At 57.2% G+C, this 24,407-nt stretch overlaps 1 protein-coding gene across 8 annotated transcripts in view; it reads right to left on the bottom strand.

Moving 5' to 3' along the window:
- RAP1GAP2 (RAP1 GTPase activating protein 2) overlaps window positions 1–24,407 on the bottom strand; it is a 76,522-nt gene that overhangs the window by 35,518 nt on the left and 16,597 nt on the right. For 6 of the 8 annotated variants that reach the window (XM_032200799.1, XM_032200800.1, XM_032200806.1 and 3 more), the window contains one exon: window positions 23,576–23,611. The exons of 1 other annotated variant lie outside the window; for it this stretch is intronic. In XM_032200799.1, coding sequence (XP_032056690.1) covers window positions 23,576–23,611 — 36 coding nt within the window. Of the gene's footprint in view, window positions 1–1,792; window positions 1,819–23,575; window positions 23,612–24,407 lie in introns of those variants that run through there. One more of the 8 variants, XM_032200807.1, reaches the window with a different exon arrangement.

Genomic DNA, 24,407 nt, shown 5'->3' with positions numbered 1-24,407 from the left:
AACGGCCCCGCTCCAGCCGGCAGGGCCCTGCTGCCTGCCACAGAGGCCAGGCCGTGCTGGGCTGGGCACTGCTTGCCTCACAGGGTGCCCATGCCCCGCGCACCCGGTGCGTGGCGCAGCCTGCTGGGGGGCTCGGACCTCTCCCGCACAGGCAGGGAAAAGGGAGAAGGGGCTCCAGAGCGTGGCAGCCCTGCAGCCCTGCTCCATGGCCAGGGCCTTCCACTGGGGACAGGCCAGTGCTGGGGAGGGCATGGGGACCCCGAGCCCACCGGCCCCTCCAAGACAGACAGCGAAGGCCCTTGGCCACCTGAGCCAAAATCCAGGAGGTGACCCTGGAAACTGGAAGCCAGCACCCGAATGGGGCGGTTGGGCTGCTCACAGGGTTCAAATCCCATGACCCTGGCCCAGACTGACTCCAATATCCCTGACACAGCCAGCGCAGATGCCCACAGGACCCAGCTGAGCTCAGCGGAGCCCCTGTAAGCACGCTTTTCCAACTGCCCCACTGCAGCACGCGGCTTCAGCACCTTGCAGGGCAGCGAGGGGCCCCCACAGGGGCAGGGACAGAGAGGATGGAAGGGGGAGGACGGGGACTACACCTGCTCCATGGCTCAGTTCTGGGGAGCACTGGGCTGTTCATTCAGAACCACCAAAACCAGTGGGTTGTTTATTTCCATCCAGTCAGCTTTGATGGGCTACCTAAGGCCCCAGAAATGGAGAAGAAAACATCCTCGAGCAGCAGCAACAACACAAGCTACGCAGAAAGCCCACCCACAAAAGCATCACTGAAATCCTGCTCCCAAGTGCACCTGTTGTGCGAGGCAAAGCAACTACAGCAGCAGCACCAAAACATGGGGTGGCCCCTGTGACCCAAAACTTTGGGGTGGGACAGGGGGAACAACCAGGGCTTCTTGTTGTGGGCTGTGTAGTTTATAACAAAGACTCCAAATAATCGATTCTTCGTTTGTATCATTTTGTTACAAAATCACAACTTGAAAAAAAATAAACGAAGAGAAGGAAGCCATCAATCTGCACCAATGCCCATGTTGTCTCCATCCCAAATCAGAAGTATGTATGCCACTGAGATTTGGATGCATATTTCGTACTATTTTTAACAACAAAGTTGCCAGAGCAGCACAGTCCTGGAGGAGAGAGAAGTCCCTGACTGAGAACGCACAGAATAAATCAGAGCACGGTAAACCTTTGAAGCAAAGAGCAACTCACACTAATAAGTGGGGGGAGAAAGCAGGAGCCATGCAGAGCAGATGCCAGCTAACACAATATTGCAAACAGGCTATTTCCTCCAAACACAAAGTTGAACATAAAGTACAATCCGCGGCTTAGTCAATGAAAGATGAAACCATTTGTCAGCTGTTCCTCAGCAAAGAGACAAAGCTGTTGAGCTGAGTTAAAGCAGTCCTGTGAACACCACGATCTCCGAAAGCAAGCAGTCTGCCCTGGTCTGGAGCGGCCCCAGGGGCCGGTGGTCGGGGTTACCCGGAGCGGTGGCGGCAGCAGCACGAGCCCTGCGCTCCTCCGGGCGCCCGGCAGCGGCTCGGGAAGCGCCGCGAGCAGGCTGCGGTCCCCCCGTGCCCGCCGGCCGGCTCCGGGGGAACCCTGCGGGTGCACCCCCAGACCTGTCCCAGGAACGGCACCGAGAAGGGCACAACCGACGCCGGCGCCGGCTCGCCCGGAGCCCTCTCCCCAGCGCCGGCACCGCGCCAGCGAGCGGCGAGGGCAGAGCGCTCCTCAGCCCCTCCGCGGGCAGGAGGGCGCCGAGCCGGGGCCGTACCTTTTCTCCTTGTTCTGCCTCCTGGACTTGTGCAGCAGCCCGATCAGCACCACGGCCGCGCGGATCCCGGCCCGCCTGGAGTGCATCCTGCCGGCCGCCCGGGACATCGCCGCCCGCCGCCCGGCCCCGCCGCGGCACCTGCGGGACGGCGGCGCGCCCGCGCCCGTGCCCGCGCCTCGCCGTGCCCGCGCCCCGCCGTGCCCGCGCCTCCCCGCACGCTCCCCGCCCGCCGCGCCGCCCCCAGCGCCGGGCACGGCTGCGGGCGGCCGCTGCCCGCTTTTCCCCTTTTCTCCCCTTTTCCCTTTTTTTTCCCCCTCTTTTCCCCGTTTCCCCCGCCCTGCCCGAGGCCACAGGCACGGGACGCGCCCGAGGCAGCGGGGCGGGGACGCGCCCCGGAGCTGCCCCGAGGGACGGCGCTCGGGGATCGCTGCCGGGCGCGGGGAGCAGCGGCGGGCGGGAGCTGTTGGCCCGGGGCTGTAATGTCACAGCTCAGGATGCATTTTGCTGCTGCCCAGGTTTTGCTGAAAACAGCCCGTGCGGTACCCGTACCGCGGGTTCCTCAGAATGTAGGGGGACGGGGTTACGTTACAGCCCCCTAAAACCTGAATTGTGCGAAGGATTTTTTTCCTGCCTTACACACCTTTCCTTCTGCCTTTTGCAGACATTATTTAGCCTTTCCCCTATGGGACAGCTCCAGGCTGGCCCAAGCCAGGCTCCAGCCGTGCTCGTGCCAGGGATGAAGGTCCCTGTGCTGCAGAGCTGCTCAGAGCCAGGGCTGGGAGCGGTGCGACAGAGCACGAGCCCTCCAGCTGGGCTCTTACGTGGGGGAGCCGGCACACCACTTCTTCCAGGCAACACACACATATTTTTTTTATTAAGTAAACTGTCGATGATCTACTTCACAAGCTCAGCACCTTTCCCTGGAAGTCTCTGTCGCCATGGCGATGAAGCAGCCGGGTCTCTCTGCCCTCCTCCCCTTCACCTCCCGCCTCACCTTCCTCCTTGCTAGCGGGATTTTCACGGGAATTAGATTCAGGACCAGCTACAGCATTCTGAACGTGTTCCTTGTTAGAGGGATGAAAATGCAGCCCATGCTTTAGGCATATAGGGCATGAGAACATGTACACAAAACTCCAGTCCTCCACAGGACTGAAATATCAGCACCTGCCCAAAACCCACCCGTGCTCTGCATCTCTGCAGCCAGCCTCAGAGAAGCCGTAATAATCCTATTGCACATCTGGCCAAGCCCATGAAATCGTTCCTCTGGGTCTGTTCCTCAGCCCGGCCTTAAAGCAGGGAGAGCACAAACCTCCCGGCACCAGGGAGACCCAGACCCCCGGAGAGGAGTCCAGCAATTGTCCCCACTTCTGCGGGGCCCCGCCACACACAGGCTCAGCATCCAATGGCCACCTTGACCAGGACACGGAGCACGAGCTGCCTGCAATCCCGCTCAGATGGGCGGTCAATTATTAACAGCACGTGGGGCTCTCCTGGAAGAGCCCCTGACAAATGTGTTTGCTCGGGAGCAAACAGCTCGCGAAGTCCATGGAGCACATCTGCCACTCTCGCTGCCTCCTCCTGCCTGCCACCTCCCTACCGCCGTGCTCGAGGTGATCAATACCACCTTAGCTCTGGCCTTTTCTGTCTAAATATTTCTGCACAATTTCTAATCAATGTGTTCGTTAAATTCAACAAAAATCCCAACACCTTCAGTGCCATTTCTTTATGCATTCCACTCTAAGTCAGATAAAAAGTATGTGGAACAATATTTCTGTCAGCATGCCACATCACTTCAACCCCAGAACAACCTGGCTGCAGCACAGTCACAGCCACCCCATCTGTATTCACCTACACAGCACGTAGCTCTGCAAGGCGTTGAGATTTAAACTTATAGCTAAGATTAATATTTGAATATTTTAACAGATCTTGTGTGGGTCCCTGGGAAGTCTGGGGCAGCAGAACGGCCTCTCCTGCAGCAGCTGAAGATGCAGTGATTTCACCAGGCACAGAGCTGCCCACTTTCCCAAAATGAAAAATCCAACCAGTTCTCAAAGCACCCTGGAACATATGCCTCCTTGGGACAGCATCAGATGATGCCAAACCATGTGCAGTGGGTGAGATGTGAGAGGATAGGAGGAAAAAGGTACATTGAACCAGGATGCTACCTTCATTCTCACTGAAAGAGCACTTAACTCACACTGCAAAGCCTTTTAATAAAGTTTTTGTTGGACCAACAAATCCCTTTGCTCTTGCAGAAAATATCTGTCTGCTTCCTTTCAAGCAGAATCATCAGTCTGACAAATTTCTGAGACATAGAGAAAAAAAAAAGAAAGAAAGAAAATATAACCCGCTTCCCGTGCCAAATTATATCAATTCTGCCGCACCTCATTAGCTTTCATTTAATGGAGGGGGAGGGGTTTTAATTTTAAACCTTTTGCCTCTCGCATTAAACAAGCAGCTTCAAATTTCATTGAGTCTCTCTCTGTCTCTGGAGACATCTTCCACTGTCTCTCTTCCCCATTTCCAGACAAGTTAAGTATTAATCTTCTCTTGTTTTATGCTGAAGTGCCTTTGTATTGATTTTTAAAGATGTTCAATTCTCTCATATTTGGAAATAGAGAATGACTTTGAGTAGACACACTTAGCCATATTTTCTTCTTCACCCAAATACTGCAAATGAGTCTTCATTGTAATCAATTTCTTCTGGACTTTGTTTGCACCTGATCTGTAATTTATAGGAAAAGGGCAGGATAATTAATGGCAAGGGGCTAGACGGGGCTGCCTGGGGCAAAGGCTCGGGCAGGGAGGCAGCAGCTCACATCAAGCAGCTCACACCACAGCTTCGGCCGTGCCGGGGACTCGCGCTCCCTCGCACAGCAGCAGCTGGGGTGGAGACCCTGGAGCCCCCCTTGCTGCCCTGCTACCCCAGGCAAAACAAGCTGCCAGTTAAAAGGTTAGAAAAGGTTAAACATTCTATTTCTAACCAGTTCTACCCTAAGAGCAGCAAAGGACCGGATCAGGAAGCAGGAGGTGCCACAAAGCCCCTTCCCCTGTGCCTGCAGCACAGAACTCAGCTCCAGCCAGGGCAGCCCCCGCGCCAGGAGGTGAAGGCACCCCCCAGCCAGTAGATTTATTTCCCAGAACAGCTTCTTTTACAAGGCTGAGTGAGCAATGCCACAGTAAGCATCTTTAGGATGTGTCCTTGTGACCACAGCCAGGGGCAAAACATTAGCAAGAAAAAAGTGGCAGCACAGGCTCCTGACAGGAGCCAGGCAGCAAGGGAGCTGGGCACAGCCCCTGGGCTCCAATTCACCTCCAGCTCCATTCCCCAGGTGGACTTCCAGTCATCCCCCCAGGCAGCACACAGCACTTCACGGCGCCTGGGATACGTGTCCTTGGCGGTGATGGCCAGGGAAGTGAGACTGATGCGCTCGGTGCTGCTCAGCCACGTGGACAGTGCAGGTAAATGGGGACCGGGGACCTTCCCCCAAGAACATCACTTGTCCCTGGGGTGGCTGCGGAGCTGCCCTATATGTCTTACATTCTGCTGTCTGATAAAAGGCTCCAGGGCAGATTAGAGCAGGATGGCAGGGAAGCCTTCCTTCCCTAGCACCTGCTGTTCTCACCCATCACACCTGGCAGGTTGAAATGGCACATTATGCACCCACAGAATGGTTTCTGCTTGGCAAAAGGGGGAGCAGTGGCAGGACAGGCACGGTGAGCCATGAGCACAGTGAGCTGCATGGCACGGGAGCCCCAGGGCACCCTGACCTGGGAGCAGAGCCAAGTCTGCCGCTGCCTCCAGAGCAGGAGTGTAGGCTCCTGCAGCGTACAGGTGTGCTGCATGTCCTCAGTTCATCCTTTACTCTTTTTAAGAGAGGATCCTATCAAATGGCCCTGATGCTGCTTCAGCCAGAGCCGCAGCACGGGGCAAGTGCTCTGCCTGCATCCAGCGGGAGGCAGAAGCACTGCCTGCAGCTGGGGGCTCTGTGGGGCTGGGGTGACTCCGGACACCTCTGCTTTATGTGCTGATGCAGAGAGCATCACCCCCCTGAGGGTTTGGGACACCCAGTCAGGGCCAGCACCCAGAGAATACCCTCCAGATGGTGTCTACACCACGATGAACAGATATCTTATAAAACGGGACGATGCAGCTTGAGAGGCTTAGACTGGAAATTAGGAAAAGCAAGGAGGTTGCTTCAGCCCTGGAGCAGTCCTCAGGAGGCTGCCAGCTCCCACCCATGGAGCCCCCGGCCTCAGGTGGATGGAGCCGCGGCCGAGCTGACCTGGTGCTGGAGCTCGGGGATGCCTCCCAGCCCCAGCCGGCCGCTCTGGGCTCCCCTCAGCCTTTGTCCTTCCTGTAAGCGTTCAATGTTACCTCGACAGTGACTAAATAACCTCTGAGTTAAGCAGCTGCCACTGTTTTATGAAGAAATAAATCTCTCTCTAATATTGCCCTGACGTTTTTGCTTCAGAGAAAACAGTTTTGCAGCTAACTACAAAACTGAATCCCAAGGGGCTGGAGAGAACTCATTTCAGGCTGGAACAATTATACGCCACGATTAATAAATCACCTGGGTGGCCGGATCATTTATGCAACGCTTGGCATTTTATTCTGGACACTTTGCTAAGAAAGAACGATCTGAAAATACCAGACTGCGACAAGACCAAGCCTTCATTCCCAATATCACAGAACCTCCCCCTGAATAAATTATATGATTAATATTATTGAAAGGCTGTGCATTTACGAAATAGCTTTGGCTTTTGTGTTAATTCTTCAGTGAGATGGAATTGCCCAGGCTGCCCAGAGCCGCCCATCGACCTCCCGCAGCTGCTGACGAGCACATTTCCAGCGGGGGACGCCGGCCAGAGCCCCGGCACCCGCGGCCGGAGCAGCCCAGCCCGGTGACTCAGGGCTTCTGCAGCCAGGCCCGCGGCCAGGCGCTGCCCGCCAGGCGACGCAGGACGCAGCCCGCGAGCCCTCTGCGCCTCCCCTGCCCAGGGATTTACGGCCGCCTCGCTCACGGGGCAGCGCCATAAATACAGGAGATGCGCCAAGCAGCGGTGGTGCTGCAGGAGGGATGGGGGCCCGGGCCCGAGCCCTCCCCAGCGATCCCCACTGTCACACAGCTGCTACCCCTCAGCGCTTCATTTCACATCACGGTGTCAGAGCCTTCCCTTCCTCAAATGCAAAGCACAGCCTCTGCGAGCAAAGCCCTCAGCGTCCCGGACGGACCCTGCAAACACCCCCCCTGCCCAGAGCCCCCCGGCCAGCCCTGCCCCGCGCTCCCGGCTGAGCTGCCCCAGAGCACGGCCACGCACCCGGGGTGCTGGTGAGGCTGGGGGCCAGGCACTGCCCCTGCCCTGCCCGCACCATGGAGGAGAGGGACAAAAGGAGAGCACCAGCAGCGCAGACCAAAAGACAGGAATAGTATCAATCTTCTGCAAAAGGGGCAGTCACATTCCTATTTTCCTGGGGTAAGAAGAAAAGATTTTGGAGCTTGCAAACTAGGGAGAAGGTGATTATAGCATTTCAAAATGTGCTGCAGAAAGAGGATAAGAGTGCATGCAGGTTTAAGAGAAGTATCATGAGAAACAGAGCTTTAGATTATGTTACATCCAGCCCTAAGTAATCTGATTAGAGATTTATTTTATGGCTTCAGTTAGAAAGACATAGGGAAAATACCAAGAAAACAGGAGGCAGATATATGTGTTTTTCCCTTCAGATGAAGCATCCCTATGCATCCAGAGCTGACAAATCCCCAGAGCAACCGTTCAGGCACTGACATATGCATCGAGAGCAGTAAAAGGTGACTTTGGGAAAGCTTAATTACTTTTCAAATTACAGCTGGATACAGAAAACCCACCAATTAGACAAGAAAACTTCCAACCTGTTTTTGTTCTGGGTACAGTCCCTGCCATTCTGACGCTCAATACCCTCTTCAAAAGCCAGACACGCATTGTTACACGAGGATCAAGGTCATCGAAGATCAAGACTTTTGCTGCTGCAGTCTTAGGCTGGCTGGAGCATCTCGCATAGATTCCGAGGCTGTAAAAGCACAGCCCCAGCATCTGCGAAGCAGCCCACAGGACTGGGGCAGCCGGACAGCATTGCACGGGGCACTGCGCGGCTCTTACCACGATTTCCCACCACCGAAGAAAAGATCTGCCCCAGCCCCCGGAGCAGGCGCAGGTGAGACGTGGCCCTGGCGAAGGCAAGGGGCTCCCCTTTGGCACGTGCCAGCTGACGGAGCCCAAGGCCGTGCTGCAGCCTGCACGTGAGTGTGACCAGCACCCACCCAGCCCCCCGGGGGTCCTGGGCACGGGGCGCTCGCAGAAGCCTGCACCGGAGATCGAGGCACCGCCACCTGCGAGCCAGCGCTGAGCCCTGGAGCTGCGGGCAGCTGGGGGCAACGCCTGCACCACCACACACCCAACGGTCGGCATGCACCAGGAGCATCAAAACGCTGCCAAGTCTGCACAGCTCCTCGGCTCCAAGGGGGGGCTGCTGTGCCCAGCTGAGAGCCCTCTCCGAATGGACAGATTCAATAAAAGCAGAAAACACAACTCAGTTGTTTTCTTGACGCAAGGTCACCTGGTTAAAAGCAAGCAAACAAAGCTGTGAGGGGGGGACCGCAGCCTCCGTGCCCTCCACTGCCTGCCGGTGAAAGGCAGCCCAGGCAGCCAGTGAAGACAAGGCGGCCTCGGCATTTCAGCACGTGCAGTGCAAGCGAGCGTTTGCCCAGCTCAGAGCAGGGGACAGCCCGTGGCACCGGCAGCAGCCTCAGCCCGAGGGGCCAAGATGCCAGCCAGCCCCCCAGTTCCACAGCTCCTGCACCAGGACACCAGAGTGACGGGGAAACCAAACGCATCCGCCCGGCTGCAGCGGGCAGCCCAGCACCCCCCCGCTACACGCACACACGTTGACCTTTTGCCTGACTTCAGCTGAGCGGCACCCATGGTGTTTCATCTCCCCAGCGCAATTATCAGCCTTCCCAGGAAATAAACAGGGAAAGCAATCAAAGCTGCAATGAAAGAACAAAAATTCATTACAAACGAACGACCTCTCATCTCGCAGGGAAGCCACAGCCCGGTCAGATATCGGTACCCATTAAAAATAGAACAGGACCGCATGAGAGCAGCGGCGGTGTTTGAAGATCAACACAACTTCAGATAAGCTGTGCGTAAGTGCTAGGAAGCAGACAGGAGGCGAGATGGGCAGATAGCGACGCTGGTGCACACAGGCACCTGTTCGGTGGTTGCAGAGGCTTGGAGAGAAGAGACCTCAGCGGGAAAAGAGATCGCAAAAGACCTAAAACCAAAGTGGGGATTAGAAGGACCCAGAGCTGGCAGCGCTCTGCCCACACACCTTTTCACGCAAGCCACAGTTTCTCTGGATGTGGTGTACTTCTTTCAGTGCATCTCATGAGACCACTCTCTGTATTTGCAGGGCAAACAGGTGAGATGAATGGTTGGCAGCACTGAAAGCACCTTCCTAACTCCTCAGATCAGGCATCAGTTAAATAAATACAACTACAACAACAGTAATAATAATAATAATAAATTAGTGATAATAATAATGAAGAGCCATAACAATGGCCAGCCCCAGAGGACTGCAACACCTGCATTTCCCTGTCCTGACCCCCTGCACAGACCGGCCAGGCCTCGGCAGTGCCTGCCTGTCCCACAGCCGTGCAGCAGCTGGCCCGTGGAGGTGGGCAGAGCACCGCGGAGGTGAGCTGAGTACCATGAAGGTGGGTGCTGCTCCCGGCTGGGCACGGGGTGTTCCCATGCTGGCAGACACCCAAACTCACGCACAGCCCCTTTGTGCCCTGCGGAGGAGAGTCAAGAAGCAATTTAAGCTTCAGCAAGACAGGAAATGGCACTTGATTAACCACAGGGGTGCAAATTGGTCCTTTCTGGGAACCCAGACGTTCAGCCCTCCTGGAAGTGCAGCTTTGTCTTTGTTTCTGCTCCACACAGAGAGCCGGGCAAGTCACTCGCTGGTGCGTTACTCAAGGCAATTAGCTGTTTTCTGCTGCTTGCAAACAGATCCCAGCAAATCATGTAGCCATTTCCACGTGGCCAGAGCAGGCACAGAGGAGCGGCAGCTGACAACGGTGTCAGCAGCACCTCTGCCCTGCCCCACCCCTGCTCGCGCCTGTTCAGCCCCCGGCGCATCACGAGGAAGCGGATAATCGCTGCAGTGCGCAGAAGATTAGCAGCACCGTGCCACTGCTGCTACACTGCGCTATTAATCTGACTTTAAAATGCACCTGAAATGGGCTGTCATCTGCTGGAGCACTCAAACTGAGATAATCAGAACTGCTGGAACATGGGCCTGTATGCCAGGATGGGGTCCGACTGCCAGCGCCGGGCAGGCTGGAAGCAGGCTCAGCAGTTACGAAACCCAGCTGGATGCCTTTCCACAGGGGTGATCCCATGAGCCCTGTAGGGTAACTGCATATCACAAAGGCATGCAGAATACAAACTAAGATATATCTGTGTTAGCACAGTGATAAAAAATGAATTTGTCTTATCACCTTGGAATAAACTTTGAGCACAAAGGACGGGAAGTGGATTTCACAGTGTGTGGCTATCTGTGCCCACGTAACACAACCCATACTAGAGCCAGCAGGAGGTCGACTCGGTTTGCCCAAGCACTGAGGTCGGTTCTGCGCCCGCTGCTCCAGTGCCAGCCACGACGTGCCACCTCCTTCTGTGCCACCCGCTGGCACCACACCGCCAGGACACGTCCCAGGCCATGGGCAAACGCACCTCACTTGGTGCCGTGCTCTGATCACCCCGCTCGGACGCAGCGGCCAGCCTCAGCTGCCAGCGGGGCCAGGGAGGCACCCAAGAAGCAAAAGCTGAGAGAGAAGGGCGATGGTTGCCAGCCCCCCGAGCAGCCACGGCACATGCAATTAATCCTACCCAGAACGGAGTGTCACCCCAGGCACACGTTTTGCCTTTCAGGGGACTCATTAGTCACACGCAGCTGTTGTCTCTGCCCCAGGAGCCTCAGTGGCCTGTGGCGTGACAGGTCCAGGAAGATCACCCAAATTGCAATCATGACTCGCAAAGACAGCCTTGCAGACTGAGTAGGGCCAAGCGAATGAGGGCAGAACTCTCCGTCCATAGCTGCTGCAGCGACACTCTTCAGATCCGAACACCTCCGGGCTGGATGGGAGCATTCATTTCTCCAGCCTGCCTTCAGGACAAAACCATCCCTCAGAGTCCAAGGGCTGACAGCGGCATCCGCTTTTATGTGAGAAGATCTATAGATAACTTGCTATCTATATATCTGCAGATACCTCTATGTTTCTATATATCTGCAGGTTCTCGTGACACTATTTTTGTAACCATTCCCTCTTCAGCAGCCTTCAGAAAGACACGGCTTTGCTAAGAAGCTTTCAGAAGGCACCTTCCCACCAACCATCCCAGGACCTCCAGCCACCTTCCAGCCTCTGCGAGCAGAGCCGAGCGCTGGCGCTGACTCCTCGGCATGTTGCAGTGCCAACCAGCACGTCATAAATCAGAGCCACTCGGTGGACAGGGAAACGGCAGCATAGGGCGATGAAGCAAATTGCCGAGGGCCAGGCAGAGGAGAGGATCGGCAGCAGAGAGGAGAAGGACCAGGTGCACAGCGCGGGCTGGAGCCGAGGCCCCGGGGCCACGCCAGCCCCTGCCCGCTGCAGTCCCCGTGTGAGCGTGCTGCCTGGGCCCGGGGAAACGCAGCACAGCGTAGTCATCCCCACAAGAGCAGCGCAATTACATGGAAATCGTATTCTTGATAATTTGGGGTATTTTTTGCTATGAATGAAAGCTTTCTGAATAAACAAGTTTCAAGATTTCAGCATCAAATTAAATTAGATCAGATTAGCAGAGGAAATAAGTCTTTACAGTACGAGCAGTTCCTTTGAATTTCACTAACAAATCAGTGAACTAAATGCCATCGTTTATCATTAACATCATTAATAAAGCCAGATTCAGGATGCATGGCAAACAAACACCAGTCGCGTGCCCAATGCTTCCAGAGCCACCAGCACCCCCAGCCCTCGCGTCAGCCCTAGCCCCCTGCGCAGGACACACTCCCACCCTGCAGTCATTTTGCAGTCCCATCCCGCAGCCCACGGGGGCCCCTGGGAGACGTGTGGGTGCTTGGTGCTGGGGGGATTGCACCTGGGGAGCGCAGCCAGCCCCAGCAGCGCTCCCCACTCCTCTGCACCCCAAGGATCCCAGTAACTCAGTTACTATCTCCATCTGACACTTTGTTTGATGTGAGCGGGTGAAAAGACATAATTTGTGGAGTTAAAACACGGGTATTATCTTGATGACACATCCCCACAACAGGGAGTGCGCTCGAGTCAATCATGTTCAGAAACTGGTTTCTGTTGCTCTACGGCTTTTTCCTTGCATCTTGCTCTGCATCAAAAAAAAATAAATAGAGAAAGAGAATATGATGTAGGTAGCAGCTAGAAAACTACCGTTTTCCTCCTTAAATGCTCTCACACTGCTCAACCTCATCAAATGGGAACAAGAGGCCTGGAGGAGGCATGCCTGGAGCACTGGGGGCAGCCCCGGGCACAGCCATACGTGGCAGGAGCTGCCCTTTCCCAAAGGATGGAGCATGACCTGGGTACACCATTTCCCAGCCCGAGCACTGCCAGGGAGAGGAAAATGGACACAGACCCCTGGCTTGATCCTGGACTTGTTATCACCGCACCCCATTTCTCTTGCCTGGCAGCAAACCTCCCTGTCCTCTTGCTTAACACGCAGGTGAGCAGCGAACCTTTCAGCCGGTACAGCCACACTCACGTCGTGGAGCGCTGCTGAAGGTCTGACGGACACCCTTCCTGCTCCCGAGCTCCCAGTCAGGCCGGGGCTGCTGGTCATTATTAGCACATCACCACGAAGTACAACCCACGTCATCTCAGTGAAAAGAACATCGAGCTCAGCTTTCCAAATTGGAGAGAATTAACACCAAATTGCTTCTATGAGGCAGGAGCTGTCGTAGTCCTTGGTGTGTGACACCGGTAACATTTGAGAGGAATAAGAGAGGACTGTGTTTGAAAGGAGTGACCTTTGAGTCTTCACAGAGGGTTCATAATACAACCCTAACCTATTCAAGTACCTGCCAAGCCTCTACACCTCTTCTAGGTAGGAGCCTGAGATGCCCCAGCCTTTTACAACAGGCTTTAAAGATGTGAGGATCTCAAATATCATATGGGCTCAGCTGGCTGTTGCCTGTTTGCTAACTGAGGGTAACTCCGCACATTATGAGCCCCGCAGGAAATAAAGCTCCGGAGATGGAGAGGGACATTTCTCGGTGTGGTGGCCACAGGGCCAGGCCCCGTGGGCTGCCTGAGGCTGGGATCCCACTCAGCAGAGGGAAAAGCCGCAACCAGCAGGAGCAGTGCAGCGATTAACAAAATAATCATCAGGAATAAGCCACAGCTGCATTCCCACACCCGGTGCTGCCCTAAACCTGCTCGGGATGCTGGGCACAGGGGGGCACCAGGCTCCCCGAAGTGCACCCACCCCAGCAGCCAAGCAGGAGTGGGGGCACAGCTGGGGGGACACGGCTGTGGGGACACCGGTGGTGGTGTGAGGAAGCAGCCGTGGGCGCAGCGTGCTGGGCGGGATGCTGAGCTCCTGCAGAACACCCTGTCCTTGTGCAAACCAGGACGCCTGGGAGCACACATCCGTAGCCAGATGGTGCCTTTATCGCTCCAGCCATTAAACATCCCTCCCCCCGTTACAACAATATTTGCTTTCAAAAGGCTGATACTCTTTCAATCCTTTTGATTGTCTGCAAACAGCTCCTATTTTGACAAGTTATAAATATAGCAGGAGGAAGGAGATACATAAACCAGCATGGTTTATTACTTCTGAAACAGAGCTAAAAATAGACCCACGTGGGGTTGCTAAGTCCTCTGGGCAGATGTAATTGTGGATAATCTAGCTTTAAATATGTGAAGGTTGTTTTGATAGCAACAACAACATTTTAACATATGGGACTCGGCAGCACGCAGCAGCAGAGCACGCCGCTGCGCCACGTCCAACGTCTCCTGCAAGCAGCGTTCAGGTCGCAGAATCCCAGCTGACTGCCTCCGCATTATAGCTTGGGTTTTTGCATTAATAAACCCCAAAATAAACCCAAATATCTATGGCGAGCCACCGAAAGGAAAGCATCTAACCAAACACCAAGCCAAGTCTCAGGAGCATCAGTGGAGCCGCGCTGGTTTCCCCACAGCAGACCTGCCCCTAACGTTTTATACAAATTCAGCTTACCAGATTGAACGGCTGAAAACCCCCAAGTCCGTACAGCTGACAGCACCTCTCTCTTCCTGGGAAAGGCTCTGTGGTCCCGAGCACGCTCTGAAACGTGCTCGGAGGATTGCCTCGCGGGCGCAGGGCTGGGTGTCTCCGGGGGAGGCCGGCAGCGATAACCGCCCTTCCCCGAAGGGGCGCGCGGAGCCGCGTGCGCTCCACAGATAGGGAGCGGTGCTGGGGCCGGCTGGATTTGGTAAATCCGCTGCCAGCTCTGGGCCCAGCCCGGCCCAGCTGGCTCATGCCCCACTGCTGCCTTCCCCGGGATGGCCCTGGGGTGAGCCCCGGTGGCTCGGCTGCACCCACGTGCGCTGGTCCCACACCTCTGCTGGTCTCTGGCTGCCACAGGTGGGCACCGCTCTGGCTGCCAAGCAGCAGCAGCGGCCCTGGGGCCAAGGGGCAGCTCCCTGCCTGCACACACGTTGCTCTTGCACATGGAGTTGGTGCCCCCAGCCCAGGGGCAGCTCCCGCAGCCTTGCCCCGTCCTCACCGCAGGGGCGAGGAGGACAAGGGGAGCATCGACCTCCGCCAAGCTGTGCCTCACCAACACACCTCAGACCCATCTTAAATTGACTTTTCTTAAATTACATGGTCCCTCAGCAAAAAGGCAGCTCTTGTGCCCATTAGGAGTCATTTCTGTCCATAAAGAAAATAGGATATCATTAAGGCTCCCATCTCCCGGGTTGTTTTTTCCCCTTTAGAAAATTGATGTGATTTTTGACAGCGGATCTGCTCTCAAACACGGTGTCAGACAACGTGCCCATGCCCTCCCCGTGCTCCGTGGCACTGTGTGCTGGGCTCCGGCCGGGGGTACGTGGGGCTGCCACACTGAGCTGCCCCTGCCTGCCCCAGAGCCAGAGGTGAGGGCAGACACCGCCTGCTCCAGCACAGGCCCAGCTCTGCCTTATCTGTAGGCACAAAAGAGAGATAGCAAAGAAACAAACACACACACAATCCAAATCTATTTCAGGCTAAGGACAGCCTGAGCAATCCCAAGCACTGCTGGTGCTCGGACTCAGTGCAGCCTACCTAGGGCACCTCCTCACCACCCCACCCCATGCTGTGCGTGGCGTGGGCTCGGCAGCAGCACCCAGCACGGCCCCAACACGGCCGCAGGGAGCAGCAGCACCCTGCTGTGGGACGGGGCCGTCCCTATCTCAGCCCCGCAGCCAGCGCTGCCACGAGGGCAAAGCCCAGATTTCAGAGAAGCGGCGGGCGGCGGGGACGGGCCATTTCCAACAACGGCCCACACGGTACGGGACCCGCACCCACCCAGGCATGGCGCTGCCCTTTCCCTTTCCACAGCTCAGGGCACCCAAACTGGCAAGGAAAATGCAGCCGACACTAATTTCTTTGCATGAAAAGCAAATAAAGCAGCAGAAGTGAGAGTTGACTGATGATTCATTCGAGCCACCAGACGCTCTGTCCTACTTTCACCCCATTTTCACTGCTTTCTGCATTCCTCCCTCTAGATTTCCAACTCCCATCTTCGCTTCCCGGTGCCACACGAGCACTCCTCACCCTCAGAGGCAGGGCTGTGCGCACGCAGATACAGCCTGGCAGCACACAGGCAGCACTGGCCAGGACGAGCAGGACCCCCAGCAGGAGCCGGAGCAAAGCCCCCACCTGGCTTCTCTTCTCCTGGAGGCCAAGGAGCTGAAACCCAGCCGCCCTCTGCTAACAACCCAGGGCAGCCAGGACAGCGATGCGCAGCTGCCGGCTCCCGATGGGCAGAGATCCCCTGCGTGAGGAGGGCCCCGGGTGGCCGAGCAGCAGCACCACCCACTGCCCGAGCTCGCTTTGCTTTTATCCACTCACAGTCAGAATAAACAGCAGAGAAAAGCCAAATGTTCATGTGTCTGCAGCTGGCCACGCACAAGAGGAGGCACCGGGCACGGGCAAAGAGCCACGGCCTGGCCAAGCCTCACGGGCCGGCTCCTGAAGCTGGGCTCGGCCAGCACCGCAGCAACCGCTGCATCTGGCTCTGCGTGCACCACGCACTGGGCAAGTAAAGAAGGACATGCAAGCGCTTTCACACATGCCTATCTCCTCCCAGAATAAGAGGACTGAATCATATTGCCTGGGTTTGGATACAAGCCCAAACCCGTTCAGAGTGGAGTTTTTTTTTTTTTTTTTCTCTTCAAAGTTTTGGTGGTTTTTGGAAATCATTCTGATTCAGTGAAGGACCCTGACCCTAACGCAGCCTCCCAGGAGCTAAGGCAGAGCAGCTTCTCCAGGGAAGCGTTAAATCAGGCAGTGACAGCCAGGATGCTCGGAGCGTGTTGCACCAGCTCCCCCCCAGACAGCTACGGGCTGGGGCTGGACTCTGCTAGCACTTCACGTGCTGAGTCCTGAGGAAATGTGCAGGAGGGGAACAGGGAAAGCAGAAAGCATCCACCTCGGAAAACAGCTCCGTACTTTTTCCACAGTCCTTGTTATAAAATGATTCATTCAGATGCCACAGTCCTGAACACTTGGCTCCCAGCGGCCAGACCCCGTCCCCGAGGGTCCCGGATCTCACTTGTCGGTCGCTGTGAGCCCCGCAGGGGCCAGACCTGCTCGTGGCGGAGGACAGCAGCACCCAAGGGCTCTGACCCCGGGACGGGGGCTGCAGGCAGGGGCTGGCTCTGCCCCGACCCCACGCAGCCACAGCCCAAGGGTGGGCGAGGGGACGGGCAGGTGTCTCGCCCACCCCCCGAGGGCAGGATGCGGCCCCTCCGCCGAGTGCCTCGGGCTCAGCAGCAGCAATGGGAAGCAGCGATGCTGCATCCCCACAGGATTTACCCTGACATTTTTAAGGGATTGCTCCATTTCGGAGTGAAATCTGCTTCCTCACCCCTCACTGCCGTATGAGAGCACATGAAACGCTGCAAGAACCCACCCGAACAATTGCAAGGGAAAACACAGAGGACTGCTGCCTGCCGCAGACGGGTCACGCTTCCAGGACGGCTTTCCCAAAAGCCAGGGCAAGGTTGGAGCCCGGTGCCGAGAAGGACGGCACGGAGAGGTGCTGCGACCAGGAGCCGCTCGCACGCCAATAATCCACGGAACCGACACAGAGCCCCCGGCAGCAGCGCGGGGCCGCTCGGGGGCGAGCGGAGTGCCCAGGGCATGGGGGGGGCGGCTGCGACCCTCGCCCACCCCCTGCCCCCCCCCGCCGGGTGCCGCTCCCCGGCCCCGCGGCCCCCCCCCCGGCCCGGCCCTGCCCGGCGCGGCGGGGCCCGGCGCCCCCTGGCGGCCGCTGCGGGCGGCGCCTTGGGACGAGCCCGGCCGCGGGGAGGGGGGGGGCGAGGCCGGGGCGAGCCCCGCGGGGTGGAGGGGGAAATCCCAGCGCTGCGGAGGGCACGGATAAAACGGTCAAACCCCCCTGCAGCCGCCCCACCATGCACGGCCACCCCCCCCGTGCTGCTCCCAGCGCGGCCCCTCTGCTCCTGGAAGGCAGCAGCGGATCCAGGAGCCGCAGCAGAGGCACCCCCCGGGCAGCACGGCCGTGAGCGGGGCACCGCAGCTGCTGCCCCCCCGCCGGAGGGGCCGAGGCGGCCGTCCCGCAGCGCGCCGCGAGCCCCGGCGGGTGCTGCACGGACACGGCGAGTCGGGGACGCGTCCCCCTGTACCCTGAGGCAGAGAAGAAGATGTGAAATGGGAACTGGCAAGTTGCAGAGGAGAGCAGGGCGGCAAAGCCAAGCCCTCGTGTGGCTCCTCGCCAGCCCTGGTGGCTGCTGCTGGCCCCAGCTGCGTGCCCGGCTCGGGGCAAGGTCCCCCTGGGGACAGCCTGGGGACACCCGGCGGGGCCGTCACCTCCTGCCAGGAGCCCGGTGTCTGGCTCTGCACGGCCAGGGAGAGACCTCGGTCCTGTGAGCAGGGACAGCAACGTGCGGGGACGGGAACGAGCAGCGAGATGCAGACCAGAAATCACCGGCACCCTTTAAAGTCTGCTGCAAGTCCTGAGGCGCTGTCAGCCCCAGAGCCCCCCGGCTGCCCCTGGCCTGGACACGGCCCCGGCCTGCAAAGACGTGGGACCTCAGGCAGAGCCCAGAGGAGCAGCACGGAGCTCATCCAGCGCCTTGCACAAGCGCTCACCCCGAGAGCTGCAGAAACTCTTTGCGCACGCAATTGCACGCCGGCCCCACGTGATCGGCTTTTCTCTTTCATTTCCGCACCACAGCTTTAATAATCTCCCTAGCAGGCAGGCTGGTGAGGGGACCACCTCTGGAAGCTTCACTCGGCAGATTCTGCAGCCCGGAAGATCAGCAGTTGCAAAACCAAATGAAAAACAAAGCCTGCCTCTGTCTGCTGGAGACGGCTGCTTTCCAGGCACTGCTGGTAGTGGTTTTTTGCAGCGGAGCTGAGGCCCAGCTGGAACGCGTGTACTACTACTACAGCCAGGGTATAATTGTAAAGCATTCATTTGCATGCAATTACCCATCTTAAAGGCGGCAGTAAAATCAGAGGAATTTACTTGGACACAACCTGCTCTCCAGACCTTGTCCTCACAGGACCTAAGCACATACCTACAAGATTATTGCAATCATCAGTGCAGCTCCTGCCAAGAAACTAAATCATTGCCACATCTCCCCATTAACACAGCTCTGGCCCATCAAATATTAAAGAGCCTCAAGCTTGGACACAGCTCATTTTACGAAGGTCAGGGCAATCTCATCTCTTTGCACCTTCACGTTCTGCCACCATTCCCATTACCAGACGAGCATCACATGCTCTTTCACATGAATTTTAGCTGTGCACGTGCTAACTTGCAGTGGTTGGTGTACAAGGCTCCTCTGTTCCACACAGACATGATTGCATCGTGATTTTTGCTTTATAAGGATAAAGCAAGAAGTGATTCTTTGCCTGAAGGTGTAACTTATTTTATAGATTTTTTAAAATACTTGCTGGTTTCTCTTTACATCCTACTGATGATACCAAAGAGAAACCAATCAGAACCCAGAGGGCTGAGCAGGAACCAGCAGACGAAGGGTCTCTGAGTGAAGGACAGCCCCTGAGCAGCTCGTTGCTGCAGCCTTGGGAAGAGCTGATGCTCATCCTTGTCCCACCGCAGCTCCCCACCCTGTGCCGGCCCCAGGGGACCACCAGACAAGGAGCTCAGGACCCTGGGGCTGGGAGGCATCCACAGGAACCTGCCTGGCCCCTGGGAACCCTGCATTGAACCTGCACCTCGAGTGAGAGTGCAAATCAGCTGAGTAAGCTCATCTGGCCCAGGGCTGCTTCTGGATATGCAAAGTTCCTTTGATATGATTACTTTTTTTCCTGGGGTTACATTCAGGCTTCAGAAGTGGATTTATCTGCAGTCTGGCTCTGCTCTCCCCTTCCTGGGAAGCACGACCTGTGCCACGGAGCCTGAGCGTGTCCTACAAGCTCTGCTGGCAGCCGTACCCCGAGGGGCAGCGATGGCACCACGGGTCCGGGAGCTGCTGCCTGCCCTCTGCAGGTACCGCAGGTGGCACAAGAAGAAAAAGCAGCAGTGAGCCGAGACAGGGAGGGCTTCTTCTGGGCTCAGTGCCCCTTTTGAGATTTACATGGAGTAGTTAAAGAGTAAAGGAAAAAAAAAAAAAAAAAACACACAGAAAAAGGAGTGTGGTGGAATTGGCCTGTGCCAGCATCCCACGCCTGCACATGTCAAATCCTGCTCCCAGTCTCAGTTTCGCAGCCCCTTGGTGCTGGTGCCGCTGTTGGCAGCCCCAGGCCCCATCTCAGGCTCCCAGCAGCGCAGCCCTCCCCACGCTCCCCACGGACAGGCACCCCAACCTGCACCCCGACACCCCCACAGCTCGCTCCTGCCTGCTGCCAGGGCCGCCCCCCTCCCGCACAGACTTCGCAGGCTTCCCGAGAGCAGCCCCTGGCCATGCACGGTGGGAATCTGAGCATCGGAGCTCCCTGCAGAGCAGCCCCCGGCTCACCACACAGCCGCAAACCCCGCGCTGCCCTTCCCCATCACGCCGAGCAGCCTCTGCAGAGCCAGGGCCCTGCTGCCAGGTTCGCTTTGCAGCGGGGCTGCGGCACGAGGCGGGGGCACGGCGCGAGCTGAGCTGCCGGCCAGGAGGGCACAGCCAGCCGGGCACGGGGCACAGCGAGTCCCGCACTCACCACAGCTTCCTGGGCATTGCGGAGGCCGAGCAGCGAAGGCGGCAGCCCAGAGCCCCCCGCTGCACAGGGATGCTCGGTCTTCTGCGGCGCGTTTGCTCGCCAGTTGTACCTGCAGGTACGTCCCAGCACTTCCTTCACCAGAATTAGGACAACCGAATCCCTGGCCGAGATGCCAGGGCTATCAGTCTCTCCTCCTCCGATGCTCCCCCTCTGCAATGTCTACTCATGCTCTCCAGTTTCAAGTCCCTCAGACATATTCATGGTTGCCATAGGAACTAATGAAAACCAAATTAAAAAAAAATAAAAAGGAGCAAGATAGAGGGAAGAACTGCTTTGAAGCTGCGGTGCCACCTGTGTGTGTGAGTTCATTATCACAACCAGCAGACGCCACACGCAGCAGCAGCCCCACAGCCCCGCTCGGTTTCACCAGGCGCTGGCGCCGCGGGGACGCAGGGACACGCAGCCGCCCTGGTGCTCCCCACAGGGTCTCGCTGCCCCAGGAAGGCTGCCCAGGAGCTGGCAGTGACGGGTCCATGGTGGGGACCCCGCAGCGCCCCGCTGCACCAGGGTGCCCTCTGCAGCCAAAGGCTCTGGACCACAACCAGCAGCCACTCGCTGTTCCGCCTCCGCCAGCCTTCCACAAGTCAATATTGATGTTTGCAGCACGCACGAGGCTTCTTGAAGTGCTCCTTGGCTTGTAGGAAGCAGCTTGTCTTTTTGTTAACAAGTTATAGAGCAGAGAAAATTGCCCACGCCTGGTATCCTAGCCAGAAGGCTGCAGTAATAAAAAGAGGGCGTTAGAAAACCAAAACTACTTTTTTTTATTATTTATTTTAAGGGCTTTTACAAATATCTAACGTGGCTCTGGCTGGGCCCCAATTACAGAAACATTTAATGATGCAATCTGTCCACAAAGCAGAAGCACTAAGAGGCTGTGGAAAGCAGCAGCTGCAAGTGCCGGGGATGGAACAGCTCCAGGGGACGCTCAGCTGAGCAAACGCGGCTGGGGCTGGCGACAGGGACCAGACCTGGGGAAAGGAGCTCCTGCTCCACGGGAAGGCTCAGCGCTTGGAGGGGGCACTGGTTTTCTGCATGTGACAGCACCGGGACCAGAAGGGAAAACACAGCAGCCCAGGGCACGGCTCCTGGCTGCGAGCTCAGCCTTGCAGCAGGAGGCCAGGCCGGGCCGGGCCGTGGCTCCCCGTGCAGCCACAGGCACCCCCCGCTCCCCAGGGGCCGCAGCCAGGCTCCAGCAGCATTTCATGAGCGTTTAAAATCATCTCTCGGCCCTGCCTTTGAAGTAAGTGTTTTCATTCCTCTCTCGTGCTCCGAGAGGCTTTGCAGACATGCAAAAATCAATTCCCCCATGGAAAATTCATCTCCCCACACCCCTGGGGGAGAAGCACAGCTCCCAGGTCCTCTCCCAGCCGACAGCAGGAGCTGATGTGGCCCCGGCCATAACTGGAGGCATCGGGAGAGGGGACACCGGGCAGATGTCGCATTGCCGAGCGTGGAAAACAAAGCGAGTGCTTGAGCCTGCACAGCCCTGCGTTATGTCATATCCGCATTTGGGGGCAGGTGACACACTTCAGCAGCAAAGATCTTTTGCTATCGCCAAAAACACATTATGTAGGGAAAAAAATCAACATCAGCAGCTGCCCCAGATACCTGCTGTCCTCAGGCAGGAGCAGTGCCAGCGGGGAGCAGCCAGGGCTGAGCATCACTGAGCTCACTGCGAGCTGCTCAGGCACAGCTCCCAGCACAGCCCCAGCCCTGCAGCTCCCCAGAGCCATGGGTGCCCCCGAGCACCCCACACCTCGCCACCTCTCCCAGGGATGGACCCCAGCACCCGGTGCAGGCAGGAGCTGCGGTGCACACCATGGGCGCTGGCACCACAGTCTGAGCAGGCAGCGTTTGCCCCACACGTTTGGCAAAGAAGTTCAAACATATTTCTGCAGCAGAACTGCTGCACAGGCCCTGAAAAATAGATAAATTAATAAATAAATCAGGGCAGCGGTGTGCGTGGCACAGCTAAATCCTTCCCAGCACCATGGGAAAAAGAAAACTCACCAAGATGCCTCCCCCCCCGCTCCTGAAAGCTGTAAACGTCGATTTAAACTTCTCATTAGTTCAGTGGAAACCTGAGCAATGAGCTTAGTAACAGCATTTCTGTTGTGCTATTTACAAAGGGCATTTTACAGGCTTATTCAAGCAGCAGGTCCCCGAAGGCTTTCTGTATACTTTTCCATTAATGAATAATTTGCACAAGTAATGATTATAAAGGGAAACTGCATGAGCAGTTACCCACACGTGTTACCTTGAACTCGAGGGAGGCCTGGCCAGAATATTTCTGTATTAGCACACAGTAGCGTTAACAGCGCTGGGAGCCACAGGAGTGCTTGCAATGGAAAATCCCTGGCTCGGGAAGCAGGAGGGGGGCACAGCACGGGCAGGGCCCGGCGTGAGAGGCATCCCTGGTGCCGCAGGAGGAGGGCGTTTCCTTTAGTGCTGAAACCTCCAGGAAAGCCACGGCTGCACTGATAGAAGACGATTCCCCGGCAAAGCATCAAGTCACTGGGGTGCTCAGGGGCTGTCTGGGTGGAGCTGGCTCAGACCCTGCACTCTGAACACATTCTGTCTTCAAGCTCATTTTCTGGAACAAGCACAGCTTTCGCAGCCACGCTGCCCGCTGCCCTCACAGCAGCCGAGGGGACGGGCAGCAGCCGCCTGCAGCGACAGCCGGCACTCCCCCAGCAGCTCACGGGGTCAGCAGGGTGAGGGGCGCCGCACACCCTATGTCCCACCAGGAGCTGCCCCCTCCCCAGACTGCGAGATCCAAATCCCAACCAGAGCAAACCCAGACCTTGCTGACGACGCAGCCAGCAGCCTGCCCTGCCAGCTCCCATTCCCATCCCTCCAAGCCCAAAGCCCTGTGAATTCCACCACGCGTGCCTTAAACCCGCTAAAAATACAGCACTCACATCATCCTGTTCACCAGAACTGCTCGCTGCGTGCATCACCTTACACTAACGGAGCAGGGGCTGTGTGACATGCACAGCAGCAGCTCCACGAGCAGGCAGACGGAGGGCACAGACACTGCCCTCTGCCCCGCACAGCTCCGCTCTGCCTGGGCCGGTGCCGTGGGGTCAGGCACAGGCACAGCGTGGGGCTGGCACCCTGAGCCCCCCCTGCGGCACAGCCACCCTGAGCCTGCCCCGTGTACGGGGGTAGGTTTGGCTGGCTGCTTGGTTTTTAAGGGCAGAGCATCCTCCCTCTGCTCCAAGCCATCGCTGGCCACCATGCACTCCACACGAGAGTGGCTTGATAAGAGAAAAGCGTGGTACTCACTTCATCTTCAGGCTGGCGAGCATTGTCTTGTCGATCCTGGGGAGAGAGCAGAGCAGCGTGTTACTGTGATGGCACAGAGACACGGGCTGTCCGGCCTTGGGACCCGTCCCCAGGTGTCCACGTTCACCTCAGGACCCAAGGAACAAAGCCCATCCCCTTGTCTCCCCAGCCAGCTTGTTCCTGTACTTCCCCCTTAGCTCTACTCAAGGTCTGGCTCTCCCATCGCACTCCCAAATTCATTTACCCACATCCAAGCTCTCCCCACAGCCTCCCAGAAAGCACAGATTTAATGAAGACAGACCTGAGACAACGCAGGTACACCCGAACATTGCCCCAGACCCTGCAGCTCAGCCCTGCAGCCTCACAAGCAGCACGGTCCCTGGGGTGAGGACTCCAGGTGCAGCAAGGCACACGGCCTTTACAGCTGGCTGGGCTGCCCCGCTGCACGAGCACAGGTCCGGCCCCGGCCCCGCAGCGCTGCCCCGGCCCCGCACCTCGTGCCCAGGTGCCCGCACTGGCTGTGAGCACCCGCAGCCACCCCGAGCCTGGAGCTGGAGCAGCACAGGGCAGGCCCGGCTGGATCCCGAGCTGCATCGCCTCTGTATTTAGCACTGGTAATAAGCGCGTGTCTCCACAGAATTATTATGGTTACAAATCATATTAATATTAATTAATGCAAATCATAGTAATGTCTCAAAATGCAAAATTCTGTCTTTTGGCAGTAATTGCGAATTCTGTGTTGTCTGCTACATGGTGCACCAAAAAAACAAACCCAACCGAACCAACCCAACAGAACACTACTGGTTTCTGCCTTGTGATCACAGAAAATGCT

The sequence above is a fragment of the Aythya fuligula genome, chromosome 20 (assembly GCF_009819795.1).
Source record: "Aythya fuligula isolate bAytFul2 chromosome 20, bAytFul2.pri, whole genome shotgun sequence".
NCBI classification, from domain to species: Eukaryota; Metazoa; Chordata; class Aves; order Anseriformes; family Anatidae; genus Aythya; species Aythya fuligula.
This window is presented reverse-complemented; position numbering and strand designations above follow the sequence as displayed.